The sequence below is a fragment of the Mytilus galloprovincialis genome, chromosome 9, assembly GCF_965363235.1.
Source record: "Mytilus galloprovincialis chromosome 9, xbMytGall1.hap1.1, whole genome shotgun sequence".
Classification (NCBI taxonomy): domain Eukaryota; kingdom Metazoa; phylum Mollusca; class Bivalvia; order Mytilida; family Mytilidae; genus Mytilus; species Mytilus galloprovincialis.
Window position 1 is genome coordinate 19,406,103 of NC_134846.1, and position 19,288 is coordinate 19,425,390.

The following is a 19,288-nucleotide window of genomic DNA, read 5'->3' on the forward strand; positions in this document are numbered from 1 at the left end:
CAAGAGTCCCCTGTCCTCAGTTTCATTGACTGTTTTATAAATGGTTCTTTTTGTTATGGTTGCAGCATTTTATAGCTTACCTCATAAACACGTGTTTTGCTCATTGCTGTAGACTGTATGGTACCCTATAGTTATTTACATGCTTATACTTTAGTCTCTGGTTGATAGTTGTCTCATTGACAATCATATCTCCTTAATTTTATATTACCTACTAATTAGTACTTTATATATATTTGACTACCAGAAAATAAAGTGCTAACTTTTACTTTCATGTTAGTACTTATTTTTATCTTTCCAGAAAAATGATTAGTTCAGAATATATAATAATAAAAAAGTCTTTTATTTTTCAAAATCAATGTTGACAGTTAGCTTTCCAATGTGTCCATATCATGACCTGTCTGCAGCAAGGTGAACTCTGTGACAAACTGCTGGTTTAACTCTCCATCTAACTGGTGGATAGCTCTGTAGTGTAAAGTACCTACATTCTCAGGTTGACCTTTTGGATGGGTCATCTCCATTCTAATGAAGTCAAGCCAAAGATCTGAAATAGGTAAAAAAGATATATATAAAAAAAATATTATCTGATCACATTAATAATCCCTAATAAAGCACATGGTTATTGGAATTTAAATAAACAAGAAAGTTTAGTCAGTTTTATATTTTTCTGTTTCCGTAAGATACATATATATCTCTGCATGTAAATTATGTTATTGTAGATTCATTTATTTTCATGGGTACAAATTTTTCACCATTGTAATTCATGAAACCCCAAACAAGGAGGTAGTTGGTACACATCAATGTGACAGCAACATTAAGAAAATTAAAGAACCTTAGTGAGCACGCTCACATACCCCACGTCCCCACATTGTCATTGGAGAAATTAAATAAGTGCAAGAAAAAACCAGGTGCTCCGCAGGGCGCAGCTTTATACGACCGCAGACGTCAAACTCTGAACAGTTGGGGCAAGTATGGACAAAACATTCAAGCGTGATACAGCTCTGAATTTGGATTGTGATCAAATTTTTGACATTACATGGGTTTTTTTTACACAAAACAAATGTCAAGATTTTACAAATCAATTAAAGATTTCTTCTTCAAACTTTTTAAATCTAAAATTAAATAGTTGACACAGCATAGGTTTCTGACACAGAATGAATGTGGTCTAATGAACTTAAAAGTTTTTTTTTGCCTTTGAGCAATTCACTATGCTGTTGAATATTAATCCTCTCAAAAAAATGTTTGAAGAAATTTTCTTTTTATTTATGAAATCTGAAATGAGAAAAATTTAAACCCCCCCCCTTTTTTTTCACATCCCCGTTTCCCTTTTTCCAAAACTGATATCAATTCAAATTTCTAATGGAGTTTGCAACAATAACTACTCTTTTAAATACATCATAAAATATTAAAATGTAAAATAAAGTGCTTGTTATCACTGAATGGTAAAGATTGGTTGGTAGTAAAAGTGAATATACATTGTTTATTGTATAAAACAATAAAAAAAACTTCATCAGCAACATTTTATATTGGCAAATTTCCAATGAAGTTATTTACATAAAGTTATTGGCAAATAAAAATAGAAAATGACATCATAGTCATGTCTGGCAAATGTCCAACATACATTATCTAAAAACATTTTAGATAAGATAAGGAAAAAAAGCTTCATCAGCAACATTTTATATTGGCAAATTTCCAATGAAGTTATTTACATAAAGTTATTGGCAAATAAAAATAGAAAATGACATCATAGTCATGTCTGGCAAATTTCCAACATATATTATCAACAACTATTCTATACAAAGAAAGATAACTCCAATTGAAAATTAATTGCTATTGAACAATATTGTGCAATTAGATATTTCTTGCTATTGTGCAATACTGTGCAATTGAAAATTTCTTGCTATTGCACAATACTTGATATGGAATCCTGATTTGGACCAACTTGAAAACTGGGCCCATAATTAAAAATCAAAGTACATATTTAGATAAAGCATATCAAATAAGCCCAAGAATTTAATTTTTGTTAAAATCAAACTTAGTTTAATTTTGGACCCTTTGGACCTTAATGTAGACCAATTTGAAAACTGGACCAAAAATTAAGAATCTACATACACAGTTAGATTTGGCATATCAAAGAACCCATTTATTCAATTTTTGATGAAATCAAACAAAGTTTAATTTTGGACCCCCATTTGGACCAACTTGAAAACTAGGCCAATAATTAAAAATCTAAGTACATTTTTAAATTCAGCATATCAAAGAACCCCAAGGATTCAATTGTTGTTAAAATCAAACTAAGTTTAATTTTGGACCCTTTGGACCTTAATGTAGACCAATTTGAAAACGGGACCAAAAATTAAGAATCTACATACATAGTTAGATTCGGCATATCAAAGAACCCCAATTATTCAATTTTTGATGAAATCACACAAAGTTCAATTTTGGACCCTTTGGGCCCCTTATTCCTAAACTGTTAGGACCAAAACTCCCAAAATCAAACCCAACCTTCCTTTTATGGTCATAAACCTTGTGTTTAAATTTCATAGATTTCTATTTACTTATACTAAAGTTATGGTGCAAAAACCAAAAAAAATGCTTATTTGGGCCCCCTTTTTGGCCCCTAATTCATAAACTGTTGTGACCTCAACTCATAAAATCAATCCCAACCTTCCTTTTGTGGTCATAAACCTTGTGTTAAAATTTCATTGATTTCTATTTACTTATACTAAAGTTATTGTGCGAAAACCAAGAATAATGCTTATTTGGGCCCTTTTTTGGCCCTTAATTCCTAAACTGTTGGAACCAAAACACCCAAAATCAATCCCAACCTTCCTTTTGTGGTCATAAACCTTGTGTCAAAATTTCATAGATTTCTATTCACTTAAACTAAAGTTATAGTGCGAAAACCAAGAAAATGCTTATTTGGGCCCTTTTTGGCCCCTAATTCCTAAAATGTTGGGACCAAAACTCCCAAAATCAATCCCAACCTTCCTTTTGTGGTCATAAACCTTGTGTTAAAATTTCATTGATTTCTATTCACTTTTACTAAAGTTAGAGTGCGAAAACTAAAAGTATTCGGACGACGACGACGACGCCAACGTGATAGCAATATACGACCACAAAATTAAAATTTTTGCGGTCGTATAAAAATTGTATAAGAAAAAATATTGAATAATAATTTCCTGTCAATATGCACATCTACATAGTATGTCCTTATTATCTATAAAATTTCATGAAATTCTGTTGTGTAGTTTCAGAGGAGTTGAGATGACAAACTGTTGCAGAAGTACATTGAAGCAAATAAGTTCAAAGGGGCCTAACTCCTAGAAAAAAAAATGAATCATAATTTCCTGTCGATATGCACATCTACATAGTGTGTCCGTATTATCTACAAAGTTTCATGAAACTCTGTTGTGTTGTTTCAGAGCAGTTGAGATGACAAACTGTTGAAGTAGTACCTTAAAGCAAATAAGTTAAAGAGGTGCAACTCCTAGAAAAAAAATTGAATCATAATTTCCTGTCGATATGCACATCTACATAGTATGTCCTTATTATCTTAAAATGTTTCATGAAATTCTGTTGTGTAGTTTCAGAGGAGTTGCGATGATAAACTGTTGCAGAAGTACATTAAAGTAAATAAGTTCAAAGGGGCGCAACTCCTAGAAAAAAATTTGAATCATAATTTCCTGCCGATATGCACATCTAGATAGTATGTCCTTATTATCTAAAAAGGTTTCATGGAATTCTGTTTTGTGGTTTCAGAGGAGTTGCAATGACAAACTGTTGCAGTAGTACATTGAAGAAAATATGTTCAAAGGAGCGTAACTCCTAGAAAAAAAAATTGAATCGTAATTTCCTGTCGATATGCACAACTACATAATATGTTCTTTTCATCTAAAAAGGTTTCATGAAATTCTGTTGTGTGGTTTGAGAGGAGTTGCTATGACAAGAAACAGGACTGGCGGGTCAAAATCATTACACCCTCCGCAACTTCGTTGCATGGGGTATAAAAACAACTTGAAGACATCTAGGATGGTAGGCTTCAAAGTTGCACTTATTATGACCCTCATCTGGAAGTCTCAACAATAGAAAGGTTTCAAATGAAGTAGTTTGAGATATTTCCATTGGCTACCATTTTTCAGGGTAAAATGTTTCCTGATTTGACTAACCAAGTTGAGACATATGTAACAAACATCTACAGATTCGTGTATGTGCTGCACTTCAATTATAATTATAACTTCAATGCCACTCCATCAAATATTAATATTTGTATCTATAATACTAAAATTACGAGGTCCAATTTGTCAGCCGTCATCACGTAAAAACGACGAATCAAAGAATTCAACTTTATATATAAGTAATATAGTACAAAGGTGTAGATTAAAAATTACACCACTCCAGGCCCTTTTGTTTTCCAAGTAAATTAATATTGCCAATAATTAAGAAGTTCCGGGTCGAGTCCGATACCGATACCAATAGTATATTCACCTGTTACCGATTACCTTATCTGTACGTTCCGCATCTGACAGGCGCACCACCAAACAGTGTATTCAGGATTAATATGCTATATAGTATTACACGGGTCATAATCACAGGGTTGACACTACTTAATTGTCAAATTGTTACCTATTGTAGTATTTTAATCAGTTAGACTTTCTAAGATGACTTTCTAAGATAACAATATGAATACTAAAAATCTGGACTAAAATAAGGCGTATAGGTACAGTTTTCAATTTGTTAGCGGGCATGACGTAAAACAGCGAATCAAAGAATTCAACTTTATTTATAACTAATATAGGACAATGCTGTTGATTAAAAAATATTCCATTCCAGGACCTTTTGTTTTCCAAATAATTAATATTATCAATAATTGATAAGTTCCAGTTCGACGGGTTCAAACAGAAAGATTTGAAAGCAGAGAAAACTGTGTATCTTATAATCGGCATGACTTTATCAGATGACAATACTAATACTAAAATAAGGCTTGCGCATAGTAATATACTTTAATTCAGTCACGGACACGCTATATCACGGGTGTGTTCTAGTATGTACTATAAAGTCATGGTACCTCCAGTTATATTTACTCTCTAATTTAAGAAACAAATTGATGAAAACTTGTTGATGTCCCAAACCTTCATTATACAGTATAATCAGAATTTAACCAAACATCATCCTACAAGCTGTTTATTTTGTATATGCAGATTTTCTTTACAGTACAATCTAGATCTGGTTACCTGCACTACTGTTTCCAAACTCCATTGTAGCATCTTCATACGCTCTTCTTAGAAGTTTAATCTTTGAAGTTGCCTGCAGGAGAACAGAATAATCAATGCTATATATATTGTTATGAAGTAATATTATTTTCTTTTGAGGACAAGTTTGTGCTTAAATGAAAGCTACTAATAGAAGGAAATAAAATTGAGAATGGAAATGGGGAATGTGTCAAAGAGACAACAACCCGATCATAGAAAAAACAACAGCAGAAGGTCACCAACAGGTCTTCAATGTAGCGAGAAATTCCCGCACCCGGAGGCGTCCTTTAGCAGGCGCCTAAACAAATATATACTAGTTCAGTGATAATGAACACCATACTAATTTCCAAATTGTACACAAGAATTATGCAACTCAAAAAGATTAAAATTGTGGATGGAAATCATGATACCATTCATAGATAATCTTTCTAAATAGTAATGTTGATTTATTATAGCAGGTACCAATTTTTGTGGATATTTGATTTCACATGTAAATAAACTCATTCCTAAATATAGCTCAACATGCAGACTTCTTATACTTTCAGGTATTTCACATCCAATTTTTTATGGAAATATTCTTTATAAAGCACAAAGGTGTCAGTATTCACCTCAAAAACTAACAAAACCATTGAATAGACTTATTAAGAAGGGATATAGTTACGATACTGTTGTCAGGTCATTAAAGATTGCATATTTTGGCGTTAATATTGATTCACTTATAGGGTCTTTGTATTGGAACTAAACACATTTATTCAAAAACCAGTTGTTGGCATGACACGGGTTATGTTCTTCTCATATATGTTATGATGGTATGATACTAAACCCCTAACGGGAAGGATTGTGCCTGATGTTCATATGATGAAATCATAATCTTTCAGTCAGTTTAATTGAAGTCTGGAGCTGGCATGTCAGTTAACTGCTAGTAGTCTGTTGTTATTTATGTATTATTGTCATTTTGTTTATTTTCTTTGGTTACATCTTCTGACATCAGGCTTAAATTAAAATATTGTTTGTTTGCAGTTTACCGACCGACCCTTGAAAATCCTCCCGGCTGTGAAAATTTTATTGCTTTTAATTTGAAGAAATTTTTTTTAATTCTTCTATTGACGCGATCCGGAACTTTGGGTCTTTTCTGGAAATGATTTAAAGTCTGGGTCAATTACGCATTTCAAGTTCGGTTTTTCTTAGCTTCCCGTCAAGCGTTCATGTGACCATTTAATGATAAAGCACATGGAAATTGTTTACAGGTATCCATGAAGTCACGGAGGAGTACTTTACGCTGTCGTCTCGTGTCAATTTTAAGACAAATATCAAACAAAAAAGTTTCTTAGTAAACTGTTTAAACAGATTCAGGCACATGTAATGATGTGTGATGATATCATTGACGATGATGCAGCGGGTATTCATAACTGACACGATAACCATTCTGTCTCAAACAAATCGGGTACAGAATCTGTGGAGCCTGACTTTATGGAACCAATTTCAGTGGTTAAATAATTCGACAGCAGCTTGAAGTATGGCATATTTTCTACAAATCGTTGTGAAGACGACAAAGATGAAACCACTCCTCCGTGACTTAAATCCACAGGGGCTTGTTACAATTGCCGGGTTTACTATCCATACGAACCCTTAAAAAACACGTGTTTTTTTAGGGGTTCGTATAGATAGTAAACCCGGCAATTGTAACAAGCCCCTGTGTTAAATCTTCATGGATATCTGTAAACACGCCTGTACGGAGGAAGGGCTCATTTGAAATGTTAATGGATATAGATCATGCCAAATCAATAAGAAGCAACCCTAACTACACAAAGATGTAGGGAAAATGAATGGTTAGCTTGAAAAATAAATATACTCTCTCTATATTAAATCTATCTTCGATTGCAATGAGTATGCTCCTTTAGGATAAGGGGGCTGCCCCACTCATTGCAATTATTCTCTTTCTTACAATATCAAATATACCCAAACTGTGTGGCCTATGTGAATTCAATCAAAACATGTCCTTAGTAGCTATGCTGCCAATTTTTGTTATGCATTAAAAACATTTCAGTACAGACCATTTACTTTTAATGGGGTGCTATGGATTTCACCCCAAACTTTAGATTTCTTTGGTTTTCATTAAAGCCTGGCAAAAATATAACCTTATCACATATAATTAAATATTGTTAGAAATATGAAAACAGTCGAATGTCTTAATACTTTTTTTTCAAGTTGCCTTTTTTTCAATTGAGGAAGATTCAATGGTTATTTTTTTTTATTAAAAATACACTCTTTAATACATTGTCTTATAAATCTTTAATATCTACATTTTTCTGATGAAAATACTCTTCTCATGAAAACATTCTAGTCGAGAAGCATACATGTTTGAATATATTTCTTTAAAACAGTTCTAGTCATAATGACATTCCTTGTTTATAAGTGTTCCAGTATTTAATAATTATACCATATTTTATGTCATAAATTGGATAATGACACTATGTTAAAGTTTCAGTTTTGGTTAAAAAGTTTTTTATCTGAAAATGCCTGTTCATTTGATGTTGGTTTTCAGCATGTCCAGTGTTTGTTGTTTTAAAAAAAAAATTTTCTTCACAAGAAACTTGGTTTAGTGTAACTGCTTGTTTAAACTGTATTTTGGCTGATAAAATAAAATATTTTTCCTACCTACCGACCCTTCAGTCTGAAGGTACAGTCGGTAAACTGCAAACAAACATATTTTTAAGGTTGGCCTCAGACTCGGACTTCTCTTGGACTAAATTTTAATGTGCATATTATTATGCGTTTACTTTTCTACATTGGCTAGAGGTATAGGGGGAGGGTTGAGATCTCACAAACATGTTTAACCCCGCCGCATTTTTGCGCCTGTCCCAAGTCAAAAACCTCTGGCCTTTGTTAGTCTTGTATTATTTTAATTTTAGTTTCTTGTGTACAATTTGGAAATTAGTATGGCGTTCATTCTCACTGAACTAGTATATATTTGTTTAGGGGCCAGCTGAAGGACGCCTCCGGGTGCGGGAATTTCTCGCTACATTGAAGACCTGTTGGTGACCTTCTGCTGTTGTTTTTTTCTATAGTCGGGTTGTTGTCTCTTTGGCACATTCCCCATTTCCATTCTCAATTTTATCATCATAGATACCAGGACTAAATTTTATATATACGTACGCCAGACGCGCGTTTCGTCTACAGTTGCCATTCAGGCCTACATATATAGCTTGCAGAGCTTTAAATTGTGGTTCAGCTTTACCCAATAAATTCACAAAAATCTGTATCCCAAGAATAATAATCAACAGTAAAAGCAAATCATTTGACAGTTGTGCCAATATAACTCAGTATTTGCTGCATTGTAAAAGAAAACTTAAGTTTTATACTGGTAATAAAATTAGACTTATCTCCCTTTGAATAAACTAAGATGTTTTATGATTGAATGATCAATGACCATATGATATAGATGTAAGCAACAAGATGTCATTTTAACACCTTCAACAATGAGTAAATCCCAAATCATAATTATAGTCACCTGTAGGCCCATACATGACAAAATTTGGAACAATTAAAACACAAAAATCAATCACAAGCGTATTTCTGAAGGATTTAAAGAGATGTTGGTGGACAAAAAGTGTATATTCAGAACTAGCAAAGTGTTGTATGCATTCGATAAACATGAAGGTGAGATGAGAAGATTGGTTCTGTGAATTGTCAATAGGTGGAAGGGCATAATGCTTAATAAACTAAATAGAATCACATGGTGATGTGTGCATATCTGACATGATTGGTAATTCTACAAAGTGAATAAATTATTGGAGCTAGACAGGGCAAGCATTTCTACAGTGAAAAGGGCATTATTTTTGATAAAGTAGACAAAATTTGGAAAAAAAGTTTCTATGGTGAAAAATCCTACACTTGTTCACATCCATGACATCTGTCCGTTTCTGTGTGTGTTACATTGTAGTGTTGTGTCGTTGTTCTCCTCTTATATTTAATGCGTTTCCCTCAGTTTTAGTTTGTTACCCCGATTTTGTTTTTTGTCCATGGATTTATGAGTTTGAACATCGGTATACTACTGTTGCCTTTATTTTATAGGAACTAACAATGTAGTTTGTTTAATAAAGATATGATTAACCATGAAGGAGAAGTCGAGAGGACAAAGTTGGTTAAAAACCAGGTAAACAAATCTAAGGTTTGTGGATATTGGATTGGTGGTTTTGAGTCAATCAAAGTCTGCATATATATAAAAAATGTTTACCCATGAAACCACGAAAATAGGCATCTTAAGATAAATAAAAAATCCACATTAAAAAATAAACAGAATAAAAAATTCTTTACATGGTCATGTTTGCATATCATGATCATTAATTCTACAAAGTTTGAAATGCATCAAATAAAGGGATTTGCCTAAACCCCCAAAATTTAATCACAATTTGGACAACAATTATTTATAATTCACTTTCTGTTGATAACTTTACTTCTACCTTATATTATAATGTTGCAACCCACTATGCAAATAAACCAAATAAACAGAAAAATAACTGGTGTAAAAATAAACTTTAAAATGTCAAATTTCCCTGTTCTTCTTGGGAGATAACAGTTTTAATTCTTTTTTCCTTTGTGATACACATATTATTAATTCTAGTCTTTTATGGTTATGCATCGGTTCAATATAAAAACTGACAACAAATGTGTACAGAATTCTCCTCAAATTTCAAAGTAGGGCTCAGTCTTGGTGCATTTAAATAATTGAAAGTATAAATGTAGACATAAACTTAATCCGATCTCAAATTTCATGCTTTCTTGTCAAAATAAAGCAGATTATATCTACAAAATGAGATGAGGTCTTTGTGAACATTGGCAGTTTGCTGATAAATGTTTTAACAAACCCATTAATCTATTCGGTGATATTTATTGAAAACTGTCTATAAATTCAATGAATGGTGAAAAATTGACTTTTTTTTATCAACTATCTTCAGATATATTGCAACCGCTTGGCAGGTCATGCGGAAAATTTCCAACCTTTGGTGTTATCATCACTGTTTTTCATATATGTAGATATTACGCCTGAGTGATCGTAGCATCCCTAAATCCAATTTTCCTACTGATAACTCGTTATTTGAAATATCTGATTTTTAAGGACTATAAGAACTGTTTGAAGATAGCCGTAATGCTATTATTTTGTTTGATAAGTTTTAATTCGGCTCATTTCAACTGAAAATTATTTGATAGAAATCAAAACTTAAAAGGAAATGTTGTTTATTACATGCAAAAGTTTTAAGGATGAGGTTTAAATGATAAGAAATATGTCTTCTTCCAGTTATAGAATAAGGTTAAGCCCATATTTGCTATCTTGTTAAACTCAAAGATATCTGAATTTGTTTTTTTAAAAGAGCCACCATAACATGATAACCTATTAGAATTTTAATGTTAAGATAATTGGTGTTTATGGCAGATCTTTGAAAATAAAGTTTATACTGCCATGGTCAGGATGGAAAAACAGAGAAAAAAGGGGGAGGGTAATTTTAATATAATTTTATTTTTAGGTCATCTTTGAAGATTAATTATTTTCTTTGCCCAATTTTCCTCATTCTTTATAATTTAGCCTCCCCTCCCCCCTTATTAATAGTATTTCTAGTTCTAGGATCACTAAATCACAAAGTAAATTTATGGTCTTTCAAATAAGCAATAATCTGTTCAATTTTCAAAACATTAGTCAGCCAAACTCTTTTTAATATGTAGTTAGCGACTAAAAAACAAACTACATTTCAACAAAAATAGGTTAAATCTCACATGATATAAACATTATTCAACATCTTAAATAATTCATACACGAGAACAAGTAAAATTACATCCCAATACTAACTCGCTGCTATAACTTTCAATACATATTTCATAAACTTTGCATGTCCAGAGTCAATAAATTAGAATTAATTAAACCAGAATCCTTTGGTACCTGGTTAACTTTTAATATAAATGTTTTCATTACCTAATTTGTTATACATGTAATAAATAGCATTCTTTAGTATTAAGAATATTTAACATAGACAAATATATCTGTAAACAACAAGAGTGCACACGCTGAAATGTCTCGCCTTCTATACTAATCATTGATATTATGTTGATAGTCCTAAGTATAAAGCTAAACTTTATTACAAACTTAACATTAACCAAGATAACTAAACAAAGACCAATGAACCTAAAAAATAAGGTCAAGGTCAGATGAACATGCCAAGCAGACAAGTACAGCTAACAATGCTTCTATACAACATATATGGTTGACCCATTACTGATAGTTTAAGAAAAATAGACCAAAACACAAAAACTTAACACTGTGCAATGAACCGTGAAAATGAGGTCACGGTCAAATAAAACCTGCGCGACTGACATAAGGATCATAAAATATTTCCATACACCAAATATAGTTAACCTATGGCATATAGCATGTATAGTATTAGATAAAAAGACCAAAACTCAAAAACTTAACTTGGACCACTGAACCATGAAAATGAGGTCAAGGTCACATGACATCTGCCCGCTAGACATGTATAGCTTACAATCATTCCATACAACAAATATAGTAGACCTATTGCATATAGTATGAGAAAAACAGACCAAAACACAAAAATTTAACTATAACCACTGAACCATGAAATTGAGGTCAAGGTCAGATGACACCTGCCAGTTGGACATGTACACCTTACAGTCCTTCCATAGACTGAATATGCTAGCCCTATTGCTTATAGTATCTGAAACATGGACTTGACCACCAAAACTTAACCTTGTTCACTGATCCATGAAATGAGGTCGAGGTCAAGTGAAAACTGTCTGACAGACATGAGGACCTTGCAAGGTACGCACATATCAAATATAGTTATCCTATTACTTATAATAAGAGAGAATTCAACATTACAAAAAATTTGAACTTTGTTTTCCAAGTAGTCACTGAACCATGAAAATGAGGTCAAGGTTATTGGACATGTGACTGACGGAAACTTCGTAACATGAAGCATCCAGGTCTTAAACCTTCTAAAATATTTAGCTTTTAAGAAGTTAGCTAACACCGCCGCCAGATCACTATCCCTATGTCGAGCTTTCTGCAACAAAAGTTGCAGGCTCGACAATAAACCTAGTTAAAGATCGCCATTTTTTATTTGACGTTCAACGTGTTTTTACTTTTTTATTTGACGTTCAGTCTTGCAAGACGTATGCCTCGTTCAACGTGTTCTGCTTATTTAATTTCACGTGATTCGTGATTTTCAAAGTCTTATTTTGCGTGCTCAGTATTTTTCAAATAAAATTCAAACATTTGGCAGGGATCGTCAAGAAATACTTTTTTAAAAAGCTGTAAACCAATTATATCATAAATGTGTATACTAAATCTGGATTATCAAGTAAAACAAAGAGTTAATATATACAAGAAGACAGTGACTCAGTCACAAAAGGTTCACATAAAAGTATTTATTTTTCGTGCAACGTTCATTACAGAAATTATTTCACTTTCAACGTGAAATTATGTCTTATTTCATGTTTTTTTCGTGCAAGCACCCCCCTTTACCACCCTCGTTAAAATGTATAGCTACTGGTAGTCAAATCTCAAAATTTGTTTATAAACTGGCTGATGGAAATTTTATAATGTTGCATTTAAATTTTGTGCATTCATACCAATTGATAAAAAAGTCAAACTCTCTGCTCTAATTTATCAAATGTTTAAACTGAATCTTTTAATTTTCAACATAAAATAAAAAATAAGAAGATGTTGTATGTTTGCAAGAGAGAAAACTCTCTGCGAGAGACCAAACTACATAAAAGTCAACATCTATAGATCTGACACTGTACAGCCTTCAACAATGAGCAAAATAAGATTGACATAACTTGGTATCGATCTGTCTTAGCAGATCTACGATGGTCGTCGTAAACAACTTTTCTATACTAGTTAACAGCTTGACATTCTTAAGCTGACATTTGTCTATTTTTAGGTCTTTTTTTTTTTTTTGTAAGTTGCTGTCTCATATTCTCCTTTCATTCTTAATCAAAATTGTATAATTGACCATTAGTACTGATGGGAAAATTATTAAATCTTTGGTTATTTGTATGGAGTAGTGTATACATGACATACGCTTATATCAGATATATATAATGAGTCACGATCTGCTAATTATAAGACTCATCTATTACTAAGCCATCAGTAACAAAACAATAAACTGATGAATTCCCACACCCCACTTTATCATGACCCAATATCTACATGATATAACTGGAGTTTCCTAATGGTAGTATGAATCAAATATTTATAAGAATGTCTTGCATTTAAATTCAAATTCTTTCATGATGCTAATTAGGACCTTGAATTAACCAAATGTATTTTTTTTATGGCCATCTGACACAAACTTTCAGATAATTTTTATTACTTTTTGTTAGTTTTTTGGCTGCAGAAACAAAAATAATTAACATTAAACTGCCTAAGTGGAAGAAATCCAGTGTAATAGAAAATAAAATTTATCAAAGCACATGTTTGTCATGACACCTTTATGTAAACAAATACATCTTTAATAAATAATTATCACAGATTTACAATAATCTCTTGTAATTTCTAATGATAAATTTGATAAATATTTATTAACACTACACAGATGCATAAGTTTATAGAGTTTATAGAGTTATCTCCAATTCAAAGATAAATCTATATACTGTTATCAAACCTAAAGATAGACTTTAAATTTCTAAATATATACGAAATGTATCTTCTACAAATGCATGTATATCAAAATGTGATGATTGCCAATGAGACAACTTCTGTGAATAGAATTGGTACCCACATAAATAAGAGAATCATAGAATGCATCAGAAATAAACGTGGATGTGTGAACACGAAAGTGCTACATGATAAACATCAGTGAGGCAGCAAACCAACAGCACTTGCTAAACAAAAATCATTCTGAGCTACTGAGCTCGGGATGGCAAGTTTGATTTGGCAGGATTTGTCTTAAGTTTCCTAAAGGCCTTCTCCTATATCTTTTAGACTTTAAACATGTGATCGTTAAAATTAACATATCAAATCTACATGTTATTATAAATACCTGTGCATTTTCTATCTTGATATATTCATAAAACAGCTGTAAGGAAACAGGTTTGGTCTGAATCAATCTGAAAATAAACAAGAGTGCACACGCTGAAATGTCTCGGCTTCTATACTAATCATTGATATTATGTTGATAGTCCTAAGTATAAAGCTAAGCTTTAATACAACTGTCACATAAACTTAACATTAACCAAGATAACTAAACAAAGACCAATGAACCTTGAAAATGAGGTCAAGGTCAGATGAACCATGCCAGGCAGACATGTACAGCTAACAATGCTTCTATACAGCATATATAGTTGACCTATTACTTATAGTTTAAGAAAAATAGACTGAAAATGAGGTCACAGTCAAATAAAACCTGCGCGACTGAAATAAAGATCATAAAATATTTCCATACACCAAATATAGATGACCTATGGCATATAGTATTAGATAAAAAGACCAAAACTCAAAAACTTAACTTTGACCACTGAACCATGAAAATGAGGTCAAGGTCACATGACATCTGCCCGCTAGATAGGCACACCTTACAATCATTCCATACAACAAATATAGTAGACCTATTGCATATAGTATGAGAAAAACAGACCAAAACACAAAAATTTAACTATAACCACTGAACCATGAAAATGAGGTCAAGGTCAGATGACACCTGCCAGTTGGACATGTACACCTTACAGTCCTTCCATACACCGAATATACTAGCCCTATTGCTTGTAGTATCTGAGATATGGACTTGACCACCAAAACTTAACCTTGTTCACTGATCCATGAAATGAGGTCGAGGTCAAGTGAAAACTGTCTGATAGACATGAGGACCTTTCAAGGTACGCACATATCAAATATAGTTATCCTATTACTTACTATAAGAGAGAATTCAACATTACAAAAAATCTTAACTTTTTTTTCAAGTGGTCACTGAACCATGAAAATGAGGTCAAGGACATTGGACATGTGACTGACGGAAACTTCGTAACATGAGGTATCTATATACAAAGTATGAAGCATCCAGGTCTTCCACCTTCTAAAATATAAAACTTTTAAGAAGTTAGCTAACACCGCCGCCGCCGCCGTAGCCGCCGCCGGATCACTATCCCTATGTCGAGCTTTCTGCAACAAAAGTTGCAGGCTCGACAACAAACCATTTGTTATCATACTAACTGATTACTCATTACAATCTAATAAATCACTGGCAGCCAAATAAAATCAAAAATTTTATTCAAAAATAAGAGGAAGATACCGAAAGAAAACTAAAAAGTATTAAGTTAATAGAGAATGACAAAATTAAGACAAAGACTTCATAAAATACTAAAGAAGGATCAACTGACCCAATGAAAAAGTCTGGTTTATCTCAGCTATTATGGTCATTCTAGCCGTTATTGAACAATGCAAAAAAGTCTGGTTTATCTCAGCTATTATGGTCATTCTAGCCGTTATTGAACAATACAAAAAAGTCTGGTTTATCTCAGCTATTATGGTCATTCTAGCCGTTATTGAACAATGCAAAAAAGTCTGGTTTATCTCAGCTATTATGGTCATTCTAGCCGTTATTGAACAATACAAAAAAGTCTGGTTCATCTCAGCTGTTATGGTCATTCTAGCCGTTATTGAACAATGCAAAAAAGTCTCTTGTAGAGAGTTGCCTTCCGACAATCATTAAAAATCTTCTTATTTTTATAAATATGGCAAAGGGCAATACATGGACTTGCAGCAGAATGAAACTTCAGATTAAATGGAGTTCAACATTGAGGAAGGATCCATGAAAATAAGGCCAAGGTCAGATGAAACCTGCCAGACTGACAATCATTCTTACAACCCATAAAGTTGACCTACTGTTTATAGTATTTGATAAACAGACCTAATCATATGATTTTAAATTTATGCAACAAAATACTAGTATTGCAAAGACAAAACAAAAACTAAGCATTCATCAATGAACCATGAAAATGTGAACAGTGAACTCTTTTAGATTATATTATCAGGTTAAAGTTCTAAACACTTTATTTATAGATGCTGATGAGAGGGCAGGAAGTTATATGGGTTCAGAATGGAAATATCCAACTTTAATAGTTTCATGAAAACTTGTTAGAATAATAACATCTCCTTGGTGTGAAAAAAGCCTGACAAAATTACATTAATTCAAATTAAATCAATGTTTGTACTTTTCTAAATATTGTATACCTCTTATCATCTAACTACTTACTATAAAAGTGACAAATGCATTTTTACAAATGAAAGCTGTGATACAACAATATACCCCGCAATGACTAGGTTGCATGTTTCATACCCATAATCCAAAGATTTTCTACTGGTGATTAAGGCATATACAAAAACAACTCTCCTTGTATTTCTACGTTAGTATTGGAAATCAATTTGTTTCAAATTAGAATCGGCTTGTTAAATCTTTTACCGCCATCACTTGATATGCCTTGAAACAATGACATTTTTCAAAAGAAAATTAGGACATAAAAGATCTCTTCTTTTGACCATAGATCCAATTAAGTTCTGTGTTGAAGAATTACGATTTTCTGAAAAAGTCAATAAATGGGAAATTTGTTCCTGAAGATTAATTTAATATGTCAGGATTTAAAAAAAAATTGTTATCTAAATGTGTATTGTCTAATTTGAATATAAATCTTAACTTGGCAATGATAAAGGTTTATTACAGTACTCATGGAAATGTATGCCAAAAAGGGAGGTAATTAGTAAATATAAAATGGATGAGACAATAAACCAACAACAAAAGTGACAATACGGTAGTTACAGAGGCAGTAACCAAAAAATAAAATAAATATTCTAAGACAGTAACCAAACAACAAAACTAAAATTTTGAGATAGTAACAATGGCATCATTCCCAAGATTCATTAGACATGTGGCAATGTCCAATAATTAATGGTTTGGTCCAGTAATATGCCATCAATTATTGCAACTGCTGTATTTAGTAAGAATTTTGTAATACTATGCATAATGTCAAAGACTGTTAAAGCACTGACTGAACCAGTAATATTTGAACAATCCCTAGCCCAACAGACAAGTGAGGTCCAAAAAAACTTTTGAACCTCTGCCATTAGCAACAAATAAAAAATTCTGAGACAGAAAACAAACAAGAAAAAAATTAAAAGTAGAAAAGTAGACAACAAATGAAAGTTTTTAACGACCTTGACTGGCTATACAGCCCTTGCACAGTTGGTGTGAGAATCCTTCAGTTTAAAACTTTTAAAAGTCTATAATTCAAAAGAGTTATTGGTGAATTTACAATCTCAATCATTAAAACATTGTACCAACATTAAAACCTTTGATTTTTCAACTCTTTATACCACTATTCCACATACTAAACTTAAGGCTCGACTGAAAGAACTCGTCAGCTTATGTTTTTTTTATTAAAAAGGGCACTAGACGTATAAAATATCTAGTTTTGAGCTGGAATTCAGCTTACTTTGTGAAAAATCATACAGAGACAAGGAAAAAATAAACCGACGAGGATATCACTACGGTGCTTGACTTTTTAATTGACAACATATTTGTTGAATTTGGAGGTTTGGTCTTCCAACAGACTATTGGAATCCCAATGGGTACCAATTGTGCTCCTCTTCTTGCAGATTTGTTTTTATATTCTTATGAAGCAGAATTTATCCAAGGTCTTGTACAGAAAGGAGAAAAGAAATTAGCCCAGTCTTTTAATTTCACCTTTTGGTACATTGATGATGTACTGTCTCTTAATAATAATAGATTCAGTGATCACTTACATTTAATATATCCAAGTGAACTTGAAATTAAAGATACTACCGACATAGATAAATCTGCTTCATATTTAGACCTTTTTCTCGAAATGACTACTGATGGTACGTTACTCTAGAGCTAGCTCAAAGTACGTTGATTTTGTTGAACGAGGAATACTTCTTTCTCAAAAGATGCTAAGACAGGGCTATGAACCAATCAAATTAAGGTCATCACTCAAGAAATTTTACGGTCGCCATTATGAGCTGATTGGCCATTATGACAAAAGTGTGTCAGAAATCATATCTGATATTCTTTCTCAGTCATAAGAACCTTCCATCATTACCGAACTGAACAAAGAAATAACAAGACAGGTGCCGTATACAGTGCAGGAAATGCTTACCCTTCTGGAGCACCTGATTTCACTCCCGGTTTTTAGTGGAGTTCGTGTTGTTTCTTATTTATTATTTATAACTATTGATGTAAATGTCCTTTGGTTTTGTGAGTCTTTGTTTACTCCTTGGTTTGATCGTTATTGTCTCCTGTATGTATAAAAAAAATCCAAATAATTCCACCTTAACTATACTGTACCTTTGGAATAAAGTCCTGGCTTTCTGTACACCTTTGGCTAGATACAACCACTGCAGGTAATACTCTTTGAGTGGTAACGCCACCTGTCTATGGCTGCATATACCTTTCTGCATTAAAAAAAATATGATTACATGCTGAATAAAGTTATAATATTCACTGCATAACTAATATGCTAAATCTGCTTGTTATAGTCTATTAGCATGTAACGAAAATATCTGTTCTACAGCCAAGTAGGCTAACTTGAAGAATCCAGCAGAGGCATCCTGTATGACTTTGCAATGCATAGAAAGGAGGAAGGTTCACTACCGTGTACATTTTTTTAAAATTTTGTTACGATGTATAATAATTCATAAAATAAGGATAATATCCAATGCTTAAAAGATAAAATACCTAATATTTTTTTAATAATTACTTTAAATAATGTATTTTTCATTATAATACTTTATTCTGATTGGCTAACTGCACATCACATGTTATTCCTTAAACAATAGCATTACTCAATAAAACTTATCATTCATGATAACACATGGTCCCACAATAAAGTGCACAGGTGAATTAAATAAAACAAGAGGCTGTCACAACGACAGCAAACCGGATTTATTAACATTTATTTGTGTCCTGGTAATATCACAAGAACCATAACTGATGAATACTGAAAGTGAAAAT

At 32.4% G+C, this 19,288-nt stretch overlaps 1 protein-coding gene across 1 annotated transcript in view; it reads right to left on the reverse strand.

The window, feature by feature from the left end:
• Window positions 1-324: 324 nt before the first annotated feature.
• LOC143044569 (U3 small nucleolar RNA-associated protein 6 homolog) overlaps window positions 325-19,288 on the reverse strand; it is a 148,229-nt gene continuing 129,265 nt past the window's right edge. Inside the window, exons 18-21 of the mRNA XM_076216629.1 lie at window positions 18,623-18,729; window positions 14,309-14,375; window positions 5,232-5,304; window positions 325-541 (exon numbers count right to left, since the gene is read on the reverse strand). Coding sequence (XP_076072744.1) covers window positions 366-541; window positions 5,232-5,304; window positions 14,309-14,375; window positions 18,623-18,729 — 423 coding nt within the window. The 3' untranslated portion in view covers window positions 325-365. The remainder of the gene's footprint in view (window positions 542-5,231; window positions 5,305-14,308; window positions 14,376-18,622; window positions 18,730-19,288) is intronic.